This window comes from Zeus faber, assembly GCF_960531495.2.
Source record: "Zeus faber genome assembly, chromosome: 7".
In the NCBI taxonomy this organism is placed as follows: Eukaryota; Metazoa; Chordata; class Actinopteri; order Zeiformes; family Zeidae; genus Zeus; species Zeus faber.
In genome coordinates this window covers 10,366,829-10,386,828 of record NC_137203.1, presented here as the reverse complement: position 1 = coordinate 10,386,828, position 20,000 = coordinate 10,366,829, and the positions used below count along the sequence as shown (strand labels likewise).

Genomic DNA, 20,000 nt, shown 5'->3' with positions numbered 1-20,000 from the left:
CACACACACACACACACACACACCTCCATTAAAATGTACTTACTAACAGAGGAAACAAATTTCTTAAACACAATTAGATAGAACAATAACTCAATCTATATAAATAGATATATAGAAAGATAAACACATGAAAGAACTATAAAACAAATATAAAAATTAGATCGAACAATAGACGGAACAGTAGCTGGATCAATATAGATAGAAAGAAACAGATAGAATGACAGACAGAACGATAGAACAACATAGATGGATACAATGATATAGAACAATAGACATAAACAAGAGAACAAGACATAAAAATAGATACATACATACATAGATCAACAGACAGACGGACAGATAGACAGAATATGCAGAGAGGGTGGAGGTGAAGTGAGGGTGGGGGAGAGATGTTGGCGGTCAGACAGTCCCTCCTCCCCCACACAGGCTGTTTGTGTACATAGGACTCAGCACGCACGCACGCACACGCACGCACACGCACGCACACGCACACGCACACACACACACACACACACTTTATGGTTATGAGAGGACATCACCTGCAATAGTCCCCTTGTTTAGCCACCTCAGCCAATGAGAAGAGACAATCCAAGGTTGCTAGGTGACTAATGGCCCTTTTCATGGTGTGATAGTGCTCCCCAAACCGACTAGAAGCGAGAGAGACAGACAGAGCAAGAGAGAGAGAGAGAGAGAAAATAAAGAAATAGAGCAGTCAGACAAAAAAAAGAGCAGTGAAGCAAAAAATTAGTGATGTGAATTTAAGTGAAATCAGACGTACAGTGGGAACCAGCGCATTCATTTTTTCCTGTTATGAGAAAGAATAATAATTATAAATATAGACATAATAAAGTATGTCTTAACTGGAGTGTATGATCAGGAAAGAGAGAGAGAGAGAATGTGTAATTTGTAATGTTATTCTGTGTGTTTATCTATATATTTATATTTTTGTCATTACTTTTAACTGCTCTTTATCAGCTGTATTCACTTTGCTGTTCACATTATATTTTATATTTCACTATTGTAATGTTTCTTTCTACCTGCTTTGGCAATACAGTATTTATTTATTTAGGGCGAGAGAGAACACACATTTGTATATATTTCTATGACTTAACATTTTTAACAACAATTAAAAAATGTAACAACAACTTGTAAATAATTTAACGTTTGCTGTTTTTTTAACCAATATTTATTTATTTCTATTTTAGGTTATCCTCACTCATTTGTATTTACTCTTTCACTGAAACATTCACATTCTTCCGTCTTGTTTTTTTTACTGTTATTTTTTTATTCTTTGTTTTCTCTTTGCTTTGGCAATGTTAATGTATGTGTTTCCCATTCCCATAAACTGTAGCCCTTTGAATTCAATGGATTCATATTAAAAAGAAAACTGGTTGAGTTTTGGCAAAATGGCCCCCTATTCCTCTCAATCAACACATGTCAGTTGTTTCCTACTCTGGGCAGATGGAGCAGAAAGTGCATTAATGTTTCCTGTTAGCGGCAACACCACATGAAGCACCAAAACAGGCGGTTTGCTGAGTCTGCTGGTATGATGAGGGCAATAAAGGAATCAATAATCAAAATATATACAAACTCTCCATAAATACATTTTGATTATGGATTTCTCTTTTTCTCTTTATATCTTTTGCCGCTTTATATTTTTTGCTTAATTTTTTTATCCTGATGTAGATTATTGTCTTAAATGATTTTCTTCCTACTTTTGTTTTGTTTGCCCTTTATCATTTCACTGCACCACATTTGTATGACAGCATGTGACAAATAAAAATCTCAACCCTTGAGATTATAATTTGAAAAAAAGTATTGTATTTGTACAATATGCATCTGAACTCGTCATATAACACCATACATAATGTCTAAAATTTTGATTCTAGAAATGCAGAAAACTATGCTGAGTAAGTTGGAATCAAAATCCATTTCCTGATCCTGAAAAGAAACTGCAGGAAATACTGCAAAAGTCTAATTTGAATCAAATAGACGAAATAAAAGTCTAATAAAAGTCTAATAAAAAAGTTATGACAAAATTAAAAAAATAAGTATATACTGAATATTAGTGTTCGGGTCAGGCTTAGGATTTTGTTTAGGATTGGGCTTTTTTTAACCAAAGTATATGTGCATGTGAATGTTTTTTCAGTACTGCAGGAAGTCGGTCCACTCTTTTTCGGAGTCCAGCAGCAGCTCTTCTCGGAGCTGCAGCAGTCGGCGGTAGTGCTCCACCAGGAACGAAGAGTGGAACCTGCTCACCGTCTTGGTGCTGGAGACAAACAAGTGGAAACTTTGGCTTTTTGAGGCAACATTGAAGAATCTATTACTTTGAGAATTCTACATGATAGCTGATATGTATTCATAATCCCAAGTTATCCATCCAGCTGTGGTTGAACTGTATTGTAATATAAAGTATGATATCCAATGAAAACCCACGTTTTTTCAAATGGAAAACCTCCGACCTTATATTTAATTTATATAAATTTTAAGAAAGACAGCAAATTGATCACTATTGGAAAAAGAAACAAGATTCTTCAAAGTGCGTTAGCAGCAGATCCTTTAAGTCCTGGAAGATGCGAGGTGGGGCCCCCATGGACACCTTCCTTCCACCTTCCTTCCACCAAGCTTTAACTTTTTCAGAAATTTGTGCTACAGTAGCTATAGATTAGACTAGGCTAGGCTAGACTTCACTTCCCATGCGCATCAAGTAGCAGTATGCGTGTGTATGTGTATGTGTATGTGTATGTGTGTGTGTGTGTGTGTGTGTGTGTGTGTGTGTGTACTTAAATTTTGATATTCACATCTCTCCACATGCACACTGTACATCTATACATTTACATAACAACCACACAGAAGAAACGGCTCAAAATGCTCTTGTTTTTATTCAACAGTTTCTGGCGTCACTATTGATATATCTGAGGAATAACATTATTAGGTGTGTGTGTGCGTGTGTGTGTGTGTGTGTGTGTGTGTGTGTGTGTGTGTGTGTGTGTGTGAGAACCCCTGCTGCGTGAGCTCACCTGCTGATCTTGACCCAATCTGGCGGAACAACAGAGGACATGGAGTTCTTCACCTCGATCAGAAACTGAAGAGAGAGAACGGAGGGGAAAGAAGATAACAAATGAAAAGGAAGGAAGGTGAAAGATAGGAAAAAATAACAAATAACAAATAAAAACAAGGGAGGGAGGGAGGGAGAAAGGAAGGATGAGAGAGGGAGGATGGATGGATGGATGGATGGGAGGAAGGAAGGAAGGAAAAAGGTGACAGATAGGAAAAAAATAACAAATAAGTAATAAAAGGAAGGTAGGGAGGGAGGAAGGAAGGAACACACAAACAAAACACAACAGAAGGAAGGAGATAGGACAAAAAAAAGAACAAAAAATAAATAAAAGGAAGGACAGGAGGGAGGGAGGGAGGGATGGAGGGAGGTGATTGACAAGGCCAAATCAGACAGGCAGACATGAGAGATTGTGACACTTCTCAATAATAAAACAAAAACCTTGATTACTATATGAAGTGTGACATGATGGCGGAGACGGGGTGATACCTCCTGACCGGACACGCAGGTGTAGTCCAGCGCCGGAGCTCGGAGTGTCACTCGCACGTCCTTGCGGTGATCCTGAATCTGGCCTAGAACCGTCCGGATCTGCTCCCTCCTCTCCTGCAGCAGGGGGAAGCCGGACAGATCCTGGAAGAGCTCCTTCTTATCGCCCGACCTGAGACACAGTGCAGCCAGGAGACCCAGAGTTATAAAAAGAAAAACCAGTGTGGTAGATAAGGATTATCCAGATTTAATCTACAATTAAATGGAAAAGTCAATGTCAATGAAAAAGGGCCACTTTGTGACTTGGTAGATGGGAATGTCACAGCTGTTAAAATGTGTTTCTGATGAAGACAGACAGACACAGAGACAGACAGACAGATAGAGAGATTGATAGACAGATAGACAGATAGATAGACGGATAGATAACTCACTTGGCAGCCTTCTCATCGAGCACCTTGAGGAAGTTTTGGGCGGGGCCTAGTAGCTCGGGCGTGGCCAATAGGAGCTCTTGGAGCAGCGGGGAGCCGAGCTGAGATTGGACGGCCGGCAGCAGTGCCTGGAGCTCCGCCCCTAAGCGGCAGAGAGCGCTGCAGATCAGGAAGAACTCCTGTGTGGAACACTGGAGACACACACACACACACACAGGCAAGCGCACACACACACACACACACACACACAGGCAAGCGCACACACACACACACACACACACACACACACACACACACACACACACACACACACACACACACACACACACACACACACACACACACACACACACACACAGGCAAGCGCACACACACACACACACACACACACACACACACACACACACACACACACACACACACACACACACACACACACACACACACACACACACAGGCAAGCGCACACACACACACACAGGCAAGCGCACACACACACACACACACACACACACACACACACACACACACACAGGCAAGCGCACACACACACACACACACACACAGGCAAGCATGCACACACACACAGGCAAGCGCGCACACACACACAGGCAAGCGCGCGCACACACACAGGCAAGCACGCGCACACACACAGGCAAGCGCGCGCACACACACAGGCAAGCGCGCGCACACACACACACACACACACACACACACACACACACACACACACACACACACCCAACACTTAAGCATTAATTTTTATACACCCCGTACAGTGCAACTGGAATTTTTTTTAATGGAGAAGATATTATTTATGTATAAAGCATGAATAACACATGTATGTTTATCCTTCAGTGACTTGCAAATGTGTGTGTGTGTGTGTGTGTGTGTGTGTGTGTGTGTGTGTGTGTGTGTGTGTGTGTGTGTGTGTGTGTGTGTGTGTGTAAGTGAGAGAGAGTGTGACTGCATACTGTTATTGGGGCGTAGCGTAAGCCAGTGAGATTAGAGAGAGATCACTGTACAAGATACGACAACTAAGCTCGAAGGAGGACGATCTCCTACTGCGGCAACAAAAACAACTCGCAGAACCATTCCAGAGTTGGAGAATTAGCATTAAAAAATAAGTAATGCAAAAAGAGTCTGAGCATCCCAGGTCATACGTTTTATTTTTTCCGGTTAGTGTTTAATTTTCTAATTTTTCTCGATATTTATTCCATTACTCTCATTATTTTCTACTGTTCTACATTATTTTCTACCTATCTAAATTCAGCGTTTATTCTCATAGACTATTGATCATGTAGCAGATGTTCGGTTTTGGTTTGATGGACTCGTCGACCCTCTGAGTCAAAGCGGCTGCAGAAAGGTTATATCGTCGGATTATATTGACCCAGAATATCGGTGTTAAAGACATCATCGCTGAGGGTTAATGGGAGTCATATTTTAATGGCCTGGGAGGGAGGGCAGGCATCCCCAAACTACACACTGGAGGTTTAATGAGTCTGTGTGTGTGCGTGTGTGTCTGTGTGTCTGTGTGTACGTGTGTGTGTATATGTGCTCAATTTACACAGACCTCACTATATGGCAGGTATTAGATCGTCAGTGTTTGTTAGTTGTCCTTTGGGGACCCGTGTTTCTGGTGCACTTCTAAACCAATAAATGGTCAATTTGAAGACCGGTCCTCCCAAGTACAGTGAAACACACCTTTTTGTGGTAGATGCTGCACACACCCCGCTCCAGGTCGGGCAGGTGAGTCAGCAGAGACCTGACCGAGGTCAGGGTGGAGGAGTCCGACTCCAAGATCTCACACACTGCACGCTGCCTGGCGGCGATCGACCTGGAGAGGGGGGAAGATAGGGAGGGAGAGTTTGGGTTTTTTAAACACCTTTATTAAACACACGTGGTATTTACTGATTCCAGCGGCACAAGCACAAAAAAACGAATACTTAAAACTAACTATACAACTAATTATATATCACCACCAATAATTAATACAAATGTTTATACATTTTTAGATTCCCTTATGTATGTATGTATGTATATATATATATATATATATATATATATATACACACACACACACACACACACACACACACACACACACACACACACACACACACACACACACACACACACACACACACACACACACACACACACACACACACACACACACACACACACACACACACACTTTTTTAACATTAATGTTTACATTTTTTTTTATTTTATCTAAGCGTCACTTAACGCAAGTTGTTTTTAACCGAAATGTTTCCATATTTATTTTACATTAGCTTTACTCATCTGTATATTCTTAAAAAAAGGTTTGCATTTTTCTTTTTTATTATATTCTTCACTTTTGTTTCTCATATGCATTGGCCAGATCAACATAAACCTATCAGCCACATTAAAACCACTGACAGGTAAAGTGTATAACATTGATCATCTCGTTCCAGTGGCGCCTGTCAAGGGGTGGGATATATTAGGCAGCAAGTCAACAGTCAGCTCTTGAAGTTGATGTGTTGGAAGCAGGAAAAATGGTCAAGTGTAAGGATCTGAGCCACTTTGACAAGGACCACATTGTGATGGCTAGACGACTGGGTCAGAGCATCTCCAAAACGACAGGTCTTGTGGGGTGTTCCCGGTGTGCAGTGGTTAGTACCTACCAAAAGTGGTCCAAGGAAGGACAACCGGTGAACCGGCAACAGGGTCATGGATGCCCATGGGCCCATTGATGCATGTGTGGAGCGAAGTCTAGACCGTCTGGTCCGATCCAACAGAAGAGCTACTGTAGCACAAATTGGTGAAAAGGTTAATGCTGCTATGATAGAAAGGTGTCAGAACACGCAGTGCATCACAGTTTGCTGCATATGGGGCTTCGTAGCCGCGGACCGGTCAGAGTGCCCATGCTGACCCCTGTCCACCGCTGAAAGCTCCTACAATGGGCACGTGAACATTAGAACTGGACCATGGAGCAATGGAAGAGGGGTGGCCTGGTCTGATGAATCATGTTTTCATCTACAATATGTGGAGGGCTGGGGTTAGGGTCTGATCGAGCATCTGTGGGATGTGCTGGAGCAACAAGCTCGATCCATGGGGGCCCCACCTCACAACTTCCAGGACTTAAAGGATCTGCTGCAAAGGTCTTGGTGTCAGATACCACAGGACACCCTGAGAGGTCTTGTGGAGTCCATGCCTCCATGGGTCAGAGCTGTTTTGGCGGCACGAGGGGGGGCTGCACAATATTAGTGGTTACTAGATGTGATTTTAATGTTTTAGCTGACCGGTGAATATTTCCCATGTTAATAAAGTGCTTTCCATTTCATAAATTTTATCCAAAGAAAGGCAGATAGAAAGAAAGAAAGACATAAGCAAAAGCGGTAAATGGGGTAAAAGGGGCCTGGCGGCTACTTTAAGACCTTCACAACTTTGATTTTATAACTTGTTGCTTTTTTCTGCAGTAAAAATAATGAATACCCTTACATTCTTAAACTCTCTTAAAACTCTTGATCTTAAAGGGGGACCACGAAGAAAATACAGCAGCTGGAATGGGAATCAAATTGAATTGACTCAAATGTATTGTTTATTAACAACAAATTATAGAGGGGTTAAAGCACTATGTTGAACTGATGAATACTGTATATTATATGTCACATCAATATATTATATCTTAATTTAAAGACGTGGAGATATGATTTGACAGATGAAGTCATTTGTCAAATCATATAAATATCAATCATAATAACCAAATCATATAATCATGTTCCAGCCAGGACTTGCAGCGAAATCTCACTAGAATAGGGACTTAAAATAGGATTAATACTTTCACAAAATGGATACCGTGTACAAAGTTGTGTGTGTGTGTGTGTGTGTGTGTGTGTGTGTGTGTGTGTGTGTGTGTGTGTGTGTGTGTGTTGGGTGCAGTAATCTGGGATTTATTGATGTAAAAAATAAAGAATAAACGCTGCTTCTTTTATAACAATCTGGGAGTGTCGCTCAATCCGGGATTAAAATCCTGGCATTATGGGATGGGGGGGGGGGGGTTGCCTGTTTTTTTCCCTAAAATTAAACCACAGAATGTGGAGGGAAACATATTATTTACCATTATTAGAATTTCATTTACTATTACATACATTCAACCTTTTTTTTTATTATAGTTATTATTATTATTTTAATTATATAGTTTAGCTTCACTTACCTAAAGATACAAAAAAGTGAGGTGTGAAGATTTGTGTTTATAAAAGATATATATCTTTTATAAACACAAATCTTCACACCTCACTTTTTTTTTATTATATTAATTTTGTATTTTATTAATATAATTATTATTATTGTTATTAATAATAATAAGTATTTATTTTCCATATGCTCTTTGACAGAAATCTTTACATTTTTATTTATAATTGAATTTATAACTATATATATTTTTTTTACAGTATGTTAGCTTAACTTACATCTTTCAACAGAAATCTTTCCATTTTTATATATTTCTTATGTATTTTCCAACTCACTGGGCATCCGTGAGCGGCTGGCTCACCCACGCCCTCATCAGCCTGCGTCCAAACGGAGTGCGTGTGTGGTCCAGCACCCACAGCAGGCTACCCCTCACCCCTCCGTCCGTCTGCGGGGGAGAGAACCAATGTGCATGCACACAATCAACTCCTCTGTCCATATTCCTCTTATAATATGAATACAAGATGGACACATGCTGCAAAAATTAACAGGGATGGAGCAAAGAGACGAATGAATCAATTTTGAGGTATAATAAAAGTGCATGCACGTGCGCTAACTGCACCGAATGTTTTCCGTTTTCTAGCTATATCTTAGGTTTTTGAATATCGAAATTGTTTCGATTTTTTTTTTTATCCATCCCTGATTATTATTATTATTATTGCCTGTTTTCTGATGTGAGCGGCTGTGACACCTCCAGGGATGAATAAAGCATCTAAATATTTCAGGATAATCCAGACCTGCCAACCTTGGGAAAATACTAGTTCTACAACAGTGTAGAGTAGCACAACGGTGTAAGAGGGAGTGTCCGTGGCGTTGGAGTTACTGCAGCTGAATGACTACATCAGTTATTCACACCACAGCAGCCGTAGTGTAACAAGGACAATCACATCGTATGCAAGCTACTACAGCTAACTCTATACAGTATACAAATTCATATCATTATCACATGCCCCTTGAAATGCATCATCTCGTAAAGTTACCCAACATCTTTACCAGCTAGAGATGCACCGGTTGCAATTTTCTAGGCCGATTCCGATATATATATACATATATTTTTTAAGTCTGCAGATTCCGATTTTGGCCGATCAATTCAAATGAGTGTTCATAATAAAACATTGACTCTTAAATATCTTTTACAATGTCGTCTGATCATTTTGAACTTTATATCCGCGATCCGAGAAAATCACATTTTCTCATCGTTTGGTCTCATTTGGTATATCTGCTGTACGTCGATGACAAACACATCACGTGATCTGATCGCACTCACATGATTGGACGGCTGCACGTACGGACTACCACTGCACCTCAGTTACCACAATAGTGAGATTTTTGATTTTGACACCGTGTTTATTATTGTTCATTATCCACTATGGAACAATAATAGAACATGAAACTGGTTTCCAAGTAAATAGAATACAATATAAAACTGTCACCGAGTTCCGGTAAAATAGAATATGGGACTGTCCCCAAGTTTCAGTATAATGCAACCTGTAACTGGACAGAACATATAACTAACATGGAAATGTCCAGTTCATTGGTATTGTTTACCGTCATTAAATTACAATAATGAAATATTTTATTTATGATTTTATTTTATTTTTTTGCATCATTTCAGCCGGCATTTCATACCTGCGTATTTTGACCAAGAGTTGCCTGGCTGGTACACAAAATGCATGTAGGTTGGCAGGTCTGATAGTGTAATAATAGTTTTAAAGGGATTAATAATTTCATGTCTTTGGTCATGTCTACATTATTGGTCATTTTGATTCATATCCATAAGCCCAAACGAACCCCATGACACTGTTCTTACACCTCCGTAGAAGCCCCGGCGAGATCCCGGTGAGAAGTGAGGTGTTCCTCTACCTGGTTGCTAAGGATCTCCAGGTTCCTAAGCGTGGCAGCTCCCAGCACCAGGCCCTCCGAGCCGCTGCTCAGACGGCGGAAGGAGCTGCGCGGAAGACGCAAAATTATGACTAAAAACGAATAAACATAACTAGAAATAATTAGAAACAGCTAAAAGCGGTCAGCTGGACAATGGAATCAACTCAGAATGTGATGACACAACTGTACATATTATTGTTGTATAGCACACAGTCCTGATCAGGATGCGTGTGTGTGTGTGCGTGCGTGTGTTTGTGTGTACTTGTTTTACAATCTTGGTGGAGACTTTGAGCCGACTACAAACCCACCTTGTGAGGACTCATGTCTCTGTGTACCTGTCATTTAGCAGAACTCTCTCCAGGTTGAATTCTTGGAGGTACTGGATCAGAGGACCCAGGCAGCAGATCACTGGGCTCTCTAAGGCCACCACGCTGGACAGGGAGCGGGAGGCTGGCGAGCGTGCGCAGGCGCACACGCACACGCGCACACGCACACACACACACACACACACACACACACACACATTATTACAATTATAAACCTTAACCCTCTCTGACTCCCACTGTCACAGTCGAATGGCTTTATTGATCTACCTCCTTCATCTAAGACAAATATAAATAAATCCTGCCATCCTCCGCTGAGCACCACAGCCCGAGGGCCAAGTCCTAGTGCTTTTTTAAGGACGTGATAAAAAGGAAAGAAGAACAAAAATATGGAAATAAAAAGCTTTAAAAAGATGAACCAATGAATTGGACCATTTGGAATATAACCTACGGATTTAAACACGGAGAGACTTGAACCTTTACCCACTTGGGTAAACAAAAATAAGAATAGTCCAGATGGAAATTACTTTTCATTGAAACGGAAATTTGCACAAAAGTTACAGAACATTAATATAACTGAACAGTGCATAGTTAGAACCTTAATTTGGAACAAATAGCCAATAATCAATTAAGAGTAATCTAAAATGTGTTCCCTTCCTTAATATAAGACATGGTTGATATGACTCTTAAACACACACACACACACACACACACACACACACACACACACACACACACACACACACACACACACACACACACACACACACACACACACACACACACACACACACACACACACACACCTGTGTTCTGGGTGTGACAGTAGAAATTGGTGACTGCGTTCATCGCAGTGGGAAAATCAAAGAGGGCGCGGTCCCTCGTCTCTATCCGGACGAGGTCATCAGCCTGTGGACTGGACAGAGTGTGTGTGTGTGTGTGTGTGCATGGTGTAGACATATGAATGAGAGGGAAAACAAAATACATAGCTCCAGTTCTAGAGTTATAAACAGCTCCAGGAGGTGGAGCGACCGTCTGATGATCAGAGGATTGATTGACATGGTATGAATGAATGGATGAGTGTGTGAGTGAGTGAGTGAATGAATGAAACCAATGAATGAGTGTGTGTTTGTGTGAATGGCGGAATGAGTGGGATACTGGAACATTATTTAATTGCGGGCTACAGAATTTCACAGGAGACCAACACACAATCTCATACTGATTAGCGTCATTCATTCTCCTCCTTGAAGCAAAGTGTGTGTGTGTGTGTCCTGCACACACAAATGTGATTTCATGTATAGAGAACAAATTTTCTGTCCAACATACACACGCGAGCCACCTTTCCCAGTCGCTCCATTCACTTGCTCAGCTCCAGCGATTTCAAGGACCCTGTCGCTTTGTCCGCTCGGTTGTTGCCACGGCAACCAAGGCAAACACGCAGCTCCAGATTGGTGCGAGCACCAGAGAAATCTCTCTCTCTCTCTCTCTCTCTCTCTCTCTCTCTCTCTCTCTCTCTCTCTCTCTCTCTCTCTCTCTCCATACAGTACGTTCATGGAGAAAACGTTTCATCCGTGAGAGAAGCCAAATGAAAGTGATCAATAAGAGCCGGTGGTGCGTTTAAAACCATCCATTACACACGCGGTCGATTCCATCGGATTATGGGATGTGCCGACACGGCGGTCAACTGGGGAGACTGGGAAAAACAAAGTGCAGCGTTGACATTTACAACTAAATCCGACGGGACACGGTGGCTTTTGGGGCCCAAAAAATTCAAGCGTTATTATCGCAGACGCATGTTGCGATGTGATGGACCAATGGAAGGAGGGAGGGAGGGGAGTGGAGGGGAGGGGCGTACAAATGATCAGATTGTCAATTTAAATATATTTTTCATCACCATGTGTCAATATATCATATATATATATCAATATATCAGTGTTCAAAGTGGCAGCAGCTGATGTCTCCAACCCACAGTCACGGGGTCAAAACTCTCTCTCAATAAACAAATAACTTTTCCACCTTATCAAGTGAAACCCCGAGCCCCATTCTCTTGCTCAACAAAACGAGAGAAATGCATGAAAGGTTCGTCCAAGGAACAATGAGTCGAAATGATTAATAGGGGAATGCCACTTTACTCAACTCCACTTTACTTAATCCTATATGAGCCACGTTATGGCTGTTTTCCCCATGCCGTTTGGGTCCTTTGCGGGCGGGGCCTGGGGGAGGGTCTCACATGTTGTGACTCGGGGGTCAGAGGTTAATGCTTGGGAGACGTGAACGCGCTCGATTCATATATAATGTTGAAGGGGAAGGGGGTTAGAGAGGAAAAAAGAAAAAAAACACCGTCTCGACATTAAGAAAGAAGCATCGGAGCAGAGTGGGGGAGCCTCAGCTCACATCCATGTACGGCAGCAGACTTTATACCAACTTTTGCCAGATCCACAGCTAAAGACAAACCTTTGATAGAGGTGGCTCCAAGGCTGCGTCTGAGCAAAGCACCAAAATACCACACCTGGCTACCTAGCGACCCATCTCCCAGGGACTCATTACCCGCAGATCCTCAGACATACAGTACATGCTCCCTGTGGGCAGGGGTGGGGGTGGGGTATGGCGGTGGGGGCAGAGTGTCCCTTCATCCACCCCGCTGCCCACCCCTCACCCCACCCCAGAGACACAGAGAGAGAGAGGCATCAGCAGACGCAAAACATCTCCTGTTCACCCCGTTCACCTAGGGGAGAGCCGGGTGGGGAGGGAACGGGGAGAGGAGGTCTTGAAAATTGGGGGAAAGCTACAATAACAATAACAACCCAACAATCATACATTTGATTAATCCCTCCAGGGAAATTAATAATTAAAAAATAACAATAATATTAAAAACAGAAACTATCTATGTTCTGGGCATTTGGAGTGTCGTGACAGTGAAATCCAAGACTCCCTTGATATAAGAAAATAATTTTCCAATGAACACTTATTGTTATGTACGATTAAAACATTGATTTCCTCATGCTGTTTGGGGTCCTTTCAATAGAGAAAACCACACACACACACACACACACACACACACACACACACACACACACACACACACACACACACACACACACACACACACACACACACACACACACACACACGTAAATGGGTGCACACCGCCCTCTAGGGGCCACAAAAGGTAGTCACAGAGAGGATAAAGGACATCAACGACATTATCACACACACACCATCCTACCTGGCATTGGCAAGGCTCTGCAGCAGCCTGTGTGTGTGTTCCGAAAGGTTGGAGGGCACCAGGATCTCCACGGGGTTGATCTTCAGGATCCGTGCCTCCAGCTCGGAGCGGGATGCACCGTCCGAGAAACAGTCAAACAGCACGTCCCCCGTGCTGGGCTGCACTGCCTACACACACACACACACACACACACACACACACACACACACACACACACACACACACACACACACACACACACACACACACACACACACACACACACACACACACACACACACACACACAGGATATAGATATCATACTTGCCTGACTACAAGTTTGTTGAAAATGTATGTTGAATTTAATCAAAATTTGACATCTTTGTATATTACTTAAAGGGAAAAACACTTTTTTTTGTTTGTTTGTGTTTTTTTTTTTTTTTTAATCGTACACCTAATTAATTTTATTGACATACCACCAGCCCTAGGGTGAGCTGCTTCCCCGGTTCCCGGCTTTCGCTCAAACTCAGCAGGAAGCTTTCGGAAGGCCCCCCCCCTACGTCCTGATCCACATCTCCCGAAAAACACACTGGGTTCACATCTGGAAAGCCACGTTCAGGATCTTGTTTGTTACTATCATAAGTATTTTTATGTTATTTTTCTACTCTTTTATAAAGTAAAGACATGCATATTAGATCAGCATCATAAAACAAATGGAATTGGGAATAGATTAAAATGTCAAAGAAACCTAATATTTATGGTATACTCTGTCTTGATAGACAAGAAGGGCACAGATAAAGAAGCACACCCACTTAGAAGTGCACTGCAAAGTGCAAACTAATAATAATAGCCATATAATCAAGTGCACACACACACACACACACACACACACACACACACACACACACACACACACACACACACACACACACACACACACACACACTTTAGGATACCCTCTCCCACCAGTGTGGACTTGGTGTACAGAGCACTGAGCTGGCGGCTGAACAGAGCGTTCCTATTGGTCCCCGAGGCTTTAATGGCCGACGTCTCCGTCTGCTTCACCACGCCCACCTACGAAACACCACAGAAGTAAAAAGACAAATAAATAAATAAATCAACAATAGTCATAATAAAAAAAGGAAAATCCACTCGCCCTTACCTTGTGTCCACGGGACACGAGGCGTCGCACGTGGACAAACAGCCGGTGTGTTGGGATGCTGCATGTCATGAAGTTGTGGTCCTGGTGACAGTAAATATTCAGCTCCTTGGCAGCGATCTGAGTCGAAATCAGAAAATAAGTTATTGATTTTATTGTTACTAAAAGATACACACACACACACACACACACACACACACACACTTGTTAAATAAATAATGAATAAATACATTAATTGAAAGTAAACATTAAAATGTAAAAAAAAGAAATATAAAAATAAACAAAAATAAATAATAAAAACATTTTAAACAATGAATTAATAAATAAACAGGCCAAGAACAGTGACATAAACAAGGCCTTTGACTCATTAGATTGGTGAATTACAGTTAAAGAAAATATTAACTATAAAATAATAACAAGGAAAAGAAAATGGAAAGAAAGTATATTCCAACAGAAAAAAATATGCAGTAGAATAGCGAGCGCTGCTAATAGGATGTCACGTAGAATCAATGCATTTCACTGAGTTCTAGTGAGTTCCATTCTAAAGAGAGCACTTGATGATGAAAACAACATCATCATCATCACCACCACCATCATCATCATTATCAAGTGCTCTCTTTGTATTTCTGATTTCTTGTGACACATTTAACTGACATTTACGTTAACGTCATGAATTCTAGAACCTCAAATATGTCCAAAATTGAATTTTTCTTTTAATTAAAAAAAAACAATAATAATCGAACAAAACGCTTAATTTACTTGATTTCACACTAACTCACCTCCGCATCCTCTCCGAAAAACCTGTACTTGTAGCCGCACTCCACGGCCAGCAGAGCCCCCTGATGCTGCTGCTTCAGCTCTATCACCTGCTGCTCCAGCGGGGTGTGCACCACCTTCGGCCGCCGGCAGGAAGCGGCGGAGTCCGACGGAGGACTGGACTCTGCAGCCCGTCGGCCTCCAGGCTTGGCAAACTGCGTTGAACGGAGGCCCTGGAAGAAGTTCTTTAAATGTTGATGTACAAACAGACTTGAACAAACACTCAATAAAAATAACGAATGCATTTTAAATTATACAATTAAAAAATACAAAGGAATTAGATATGTGTTGATATTTTAAGCATCTAAATCAACTTGAGGTTGGAGGTTTACTCTTCATTTCTATTGTTTATTGTCAATGTTTGAGTTTTATTTTATTGTGTACTATTTCTTTTTAGGTTTATTTTTCTGGTTTATTATTAGGTTTAATTTGTTTATTGTTAATTTTTAAGTTTAAGTTATTGTATATTGCAACTTTATATTTTTCGCTCATTCTGCGTTTTATTCCATACTGCCATTATTTTCTATATTTATTTTTAGTATTTTATCATTACTGCCTATTAAGCTGCTATGACACCGCAATTTTCCCCTGGGGAAATCAATCAATCATTCATTCATAGAATACATGGATTTTGGTTAAAAAAATAAATCTTTTCAAGGTCTAAAAGTCTTTTCAAAGTCTAAAAGTTCCATTAAAGCATACTTTTCTTAATTGATTTAACTCTGCCATTTCAAGGCAATATCACCTATCCCCAGTTTGTATTAAATATGTTATCAACATACAAATAGCCGTCCACAAAATAGGGTCATATCAACTATATTAAGCAATTGCATAGTGAATGTTGATTTCACACACACACACACACACACACACACACACACACACACACGCACACGCACACGCACACGCACACGCAAAAGACTTGATTGCGACCGTTACCAGTGTTTTCTTTCGAGACATGGCAGCCCCCCCCTGCTCTTCGTCCTCCTCCTCTTCATCCCTCTGCTCCTCCTCCTCTTCCTCCCTCTGTTTAAGTCCCTCATTGCAGATCTTTTCATCGTCTCTTACTTTAGGAGACACGCTTCTCTTTCCCCCTTTCTCCAGGTTTTGGGGGATTTTACCTCCGGCCTCCCCGGGTTCACTGGGTCCGGCGAGGCAGGAGAAGGTCTTCAGCTTCTCCAGGGTGATGGAGCTCAGGCCTCCACAGCGATGGGATGATGGTGGAGGTGCTGATGGAGGTGGGGGAGGTTATGACAATGTATTCTTTTTTTTTTTTGATTTGTTACACCTTTAGGATAGTACAAGTTAATTTGTATAAATTGTTAATAACTACACTGTATATCTTCAGTTGTTTTTTATTATTATTACTTGATTGCTTATTTTATTTGACTTGTTGAGCTATTTTATTTTTTTTAATAGATATATTGTGAAATTTGTGTATATCCGCTGTAACTCTGTACTTGTTTCCCACTGAGCTGCTGCAACGCCTGAATTTCCTTTACGTACAATCAATAAAGTACATCTTATACTCTCTTATCAGCCTTTTATGGTGTAATAATTAGTAGTCGGACAATTAATTGGGCCGATATTTGCGCATTTCGAGATAATCTGCATCGTCTCTTCTTTGTGACAGTGAGTCACACACACACCCCGCTGCAATGCCCACATACTGTAGCCCCGCCTCCTCTCACTCACTCACTCTCTTCACTGTCTCATTCATTTGTTAGGGTGTTACTCATTAAAGATGGCAAGTGCAGAGCCTCCAGTTTTGAAAGGGAACAGCAGGAGGGCTGTTTGGGAACACTTCTTATTGAGGCAAAACGTAAACCTCACTCGTAGAATTGGAGTGGAGGTCTTTTTTCCCTCCTCCAGACAGCGCTGCACCCTGCGTGCATCCCCGTGCTGGTTTCCCTGTATTTTTATTTTAAATCTATTTGCTTTTGTTTCATAACTTGTATGAAACAAAACTTTTAAACACAACTGAGTTAAGGGACTGTCCCGTTCCATTCGTCAAAAATAACAAAAAAAAAAAAACGTGCCGAACTGTGTCACACCGTCTCCCCATTGCTTTCTGTTGCTATAGGACTTAATTTAGTAAAAACTGGATGTTTTAATGTACTTAAATACTTTACTTTACTTATAAATAATAAATCCTGCACTTCCGGAACAGGGAAACTATTTCCCGACCCGGCTTTAATATGACAGTTTATTATAAATTAAAAATAAATGTTTATAATTATTTTTCATTCATAAGTTGTTCTTTTTTTTTTTTTTTTTAAGTTTCGTGGGGTTTCGTGTGGACATTTATTTAGTTGATACATTTTTTTTCCAAATAAGTGAATTGCAGAGACAATGCACACAATAACATTAGAATTCAATAAAAGTTCATTTAAGCTCAGCAATTTTGTGTTTCATTTGTTGTTATTATTTTTGTTATTATTATTAATAATAATAAATTGTTGTTGGCCATCGGCCACCCTGCTCTCCAAATATCGGAACTGGCCTTGAAAAACCCATATAAATCAACCACTAGTAATAATACACATCCATCTTATGAACTAGAGCCATTTATTGACAGTGATTCATTGGAACATGTACATTTGGCTAGACTGTGCATTTTCATTTACCCATCTTATGAACACGCACCTAATTCCCATTTTATTAACAGCCCACTGTTAAACTACTGGTGGGTGCAGAATGGAAGTACCTTTGCAGTTCAACGATGTGAGCAAAGAGTAGAATGGGGGGAATAAAACAAAACAAAAACCTTGAGTGCTGTGACAGGAAGCAGCCTGAGCATCCGCATCCTCCTCCACGTGCAGGGACAGTCTGGCTCGCTTGACTGGAATCCCAAAATGCTCCTCATCTGGAGGCTTATGCTGCAGGTGGGAAAAGACAGAAAAGGGAGATTCACAAACTCAGTACTGTGGTGTGTGCGTTAGATTGATAGATAGAAAGGATGGATACTTTCAGTTGTCACGGCAGCTCACATCAGAATAGGCAATAATGATGTTAAAGCAATGAATTCAAATTAACAAAGAAAATACAGTTAACTGTCCACAATAAATAAAAAAATATGACAATATACACCAAACCCTAGCGGTAAACAATAAATGTAACAAAAGGGGGAAAAACAATGAAAAACACAAATGCAAAAAATTACCCAAAACATAAACTGGAGAAATGTGGTAATATACAATAACAGTGAAGCAAAAAGATGAACCTAATGATAAGGGAAAAATAGTAATGTACAGTTAACGTAATGATGAACATTACATATAAACCTTTAAATTGTGTGTGTGTGTGTGTGTGTGTGTGTGTGTGTGTGTGTGTGTGTGTGTGTGTGTGTGCAGCCATGCACTTCTCACCTTGCCTCCAAGTTTGTGCTTATTATGGGATGGGGTGCCGCTCTTGCCGCTCTTGCCGCTCCGCCCTCCGCCGAAGTAGCTGCTGATGGAGGTCTGCGCGGTGCAGGACTTTTTCACGAATTTGGGCATGACACAAGCTTTATATCCTTATCGTGTCGCGTACACGCACATCAACGCGCACACACACACACACACACACACACACACACACACACGCACGCACGTAAATGTAACCCCCACAGACCGGGTCACCGCGCAGAACACACGGCTATGCAGCGGCGCATGTGGTGTCGTCACGTTGGCGCGTAAATGACGTGGCACGCCGCGCCCGCGCCGTAATCACAACGACGGGCACGAGCGTTGTCTTCTAATACGTGATAAGTGAACTATTGTTACGTGGGCAGAGGATCGAATGGAATCTTCAGAAGCAGAAAAGAAATACACAAAATACAAATACAACACACGCGACCAACTCGTGTCACAAGTGGAATAGTGGAAGAATAGTGGAACACTTTATACTTTTACAAGTCATGTATTTAATTAAAATATTATATATTAAATCAAATAACATAATATACAATATAAAATCCAATTAAAAAATATGTTAAATAATGAACGAGTAATAGAATGGAATAATTGAAGCGCAACATTAAAGTTGAATGTGAGTGTGTGTGTGTGTGTGTGTGTGTGTGTATATATATATATATACACACACACACACATATATATTCATTTATTTATTATTATTATTTTTGTTCTAGGATCAGGAATTTAGTGTCAGATGATCAAGCTTCTCATGGCCTCCAACTGTGCCAAAAAAAACATAGCCTACCACAGGGTAGTTATTCTGATATTTAGAAAATTATAAAAATCTTTTTCTTTTTTTTTCTATTTCCTCCTATGCAATTGGTCCAATTTTCATCAAACCTACTATGTTGGATTTGTGAACTTTTTTTGTTAAAAGTTACCTTAAGAGTTTATTCTAATTCTAAACAATATGGCCGCCACAGACATAAACTTTGTGGCGAAAACACTGTA

At 40.9% G+C, this 20,000-nt stretch overlaps 1 protein-coding gene across 1 annotated transcript in view; it reads right to left on the bottom strand.

The window, feature by feature from the left end:
• msh3 (mutS homolog 3 (E. coli)) overlaps positions 1-19,169 on the bottom strand; it is a 44,121-nt gene extending 24,952 nt beyond the window's left edge. The window contains exons 1-18 of the mRNA XM_080003546.1: positions 18,963-19,169; positions 18,362-18,473; positions 16,534-16,823; positions 15,558-15,767; positions 14,782-14,898; positions 14,576-14,693; positions 14,096-14,220; positions 13,639-13,805; positions 11,219-11,328; positions 10,425-10,539; positions 10,072-10,156; positions 8,487-8,596; positions 5,677-5,809; positions 3,976-4,163; positions 3,548-3,716; positions 3,021-3,085; positions 2,153-2,269; positions 540-647 (exon numbers count right to left, since the gene is read on the bottom strand). Coding sequence (XP_079859672.1) covers positions 540-647; positions 2,153-2,269; positions 3,021-3,085; positions 3,548-3,716; positions 3,976-4,163; positions 5,677-5,809; positions 8,487-8,596; positions 10,072-10,156; positions 10,425-10,539; positions 11,219-11,328; positions 13,639-13,805; positions 14,096-14,220; positions 14,576-14,693; positions 14,782-14,898; positions 15,558-15,767; positions 16,534-16,823; positions 18,362-18,473; positions 18,963-19,091 — 2,468 coding nt within the window. The 5' untranslated portion in view covers positions 19,092-19,169. The remainder of the gene's footprint in view (positions 1-539; positions 648-2,152; positions 2,270-3,020; positions 3,086-3,547; positions 3,717-3,975; positions 4,164-5,676; positions 5,810-8,486; positions 8,597-10,071; positions 10,157-10,424; positions 10,540-11,218; positions 11,329-13,638; positions 13,806-14,095; positions 14,221-14,575; positions 14,694-14,781; positions 14,899-15,557; positions 15,768-16,533; positions 16,824-18,361; positions 18,474-18,962) is intronic.
• Positions 19,170-20,000: the final 831 nt, after the last annotated feature.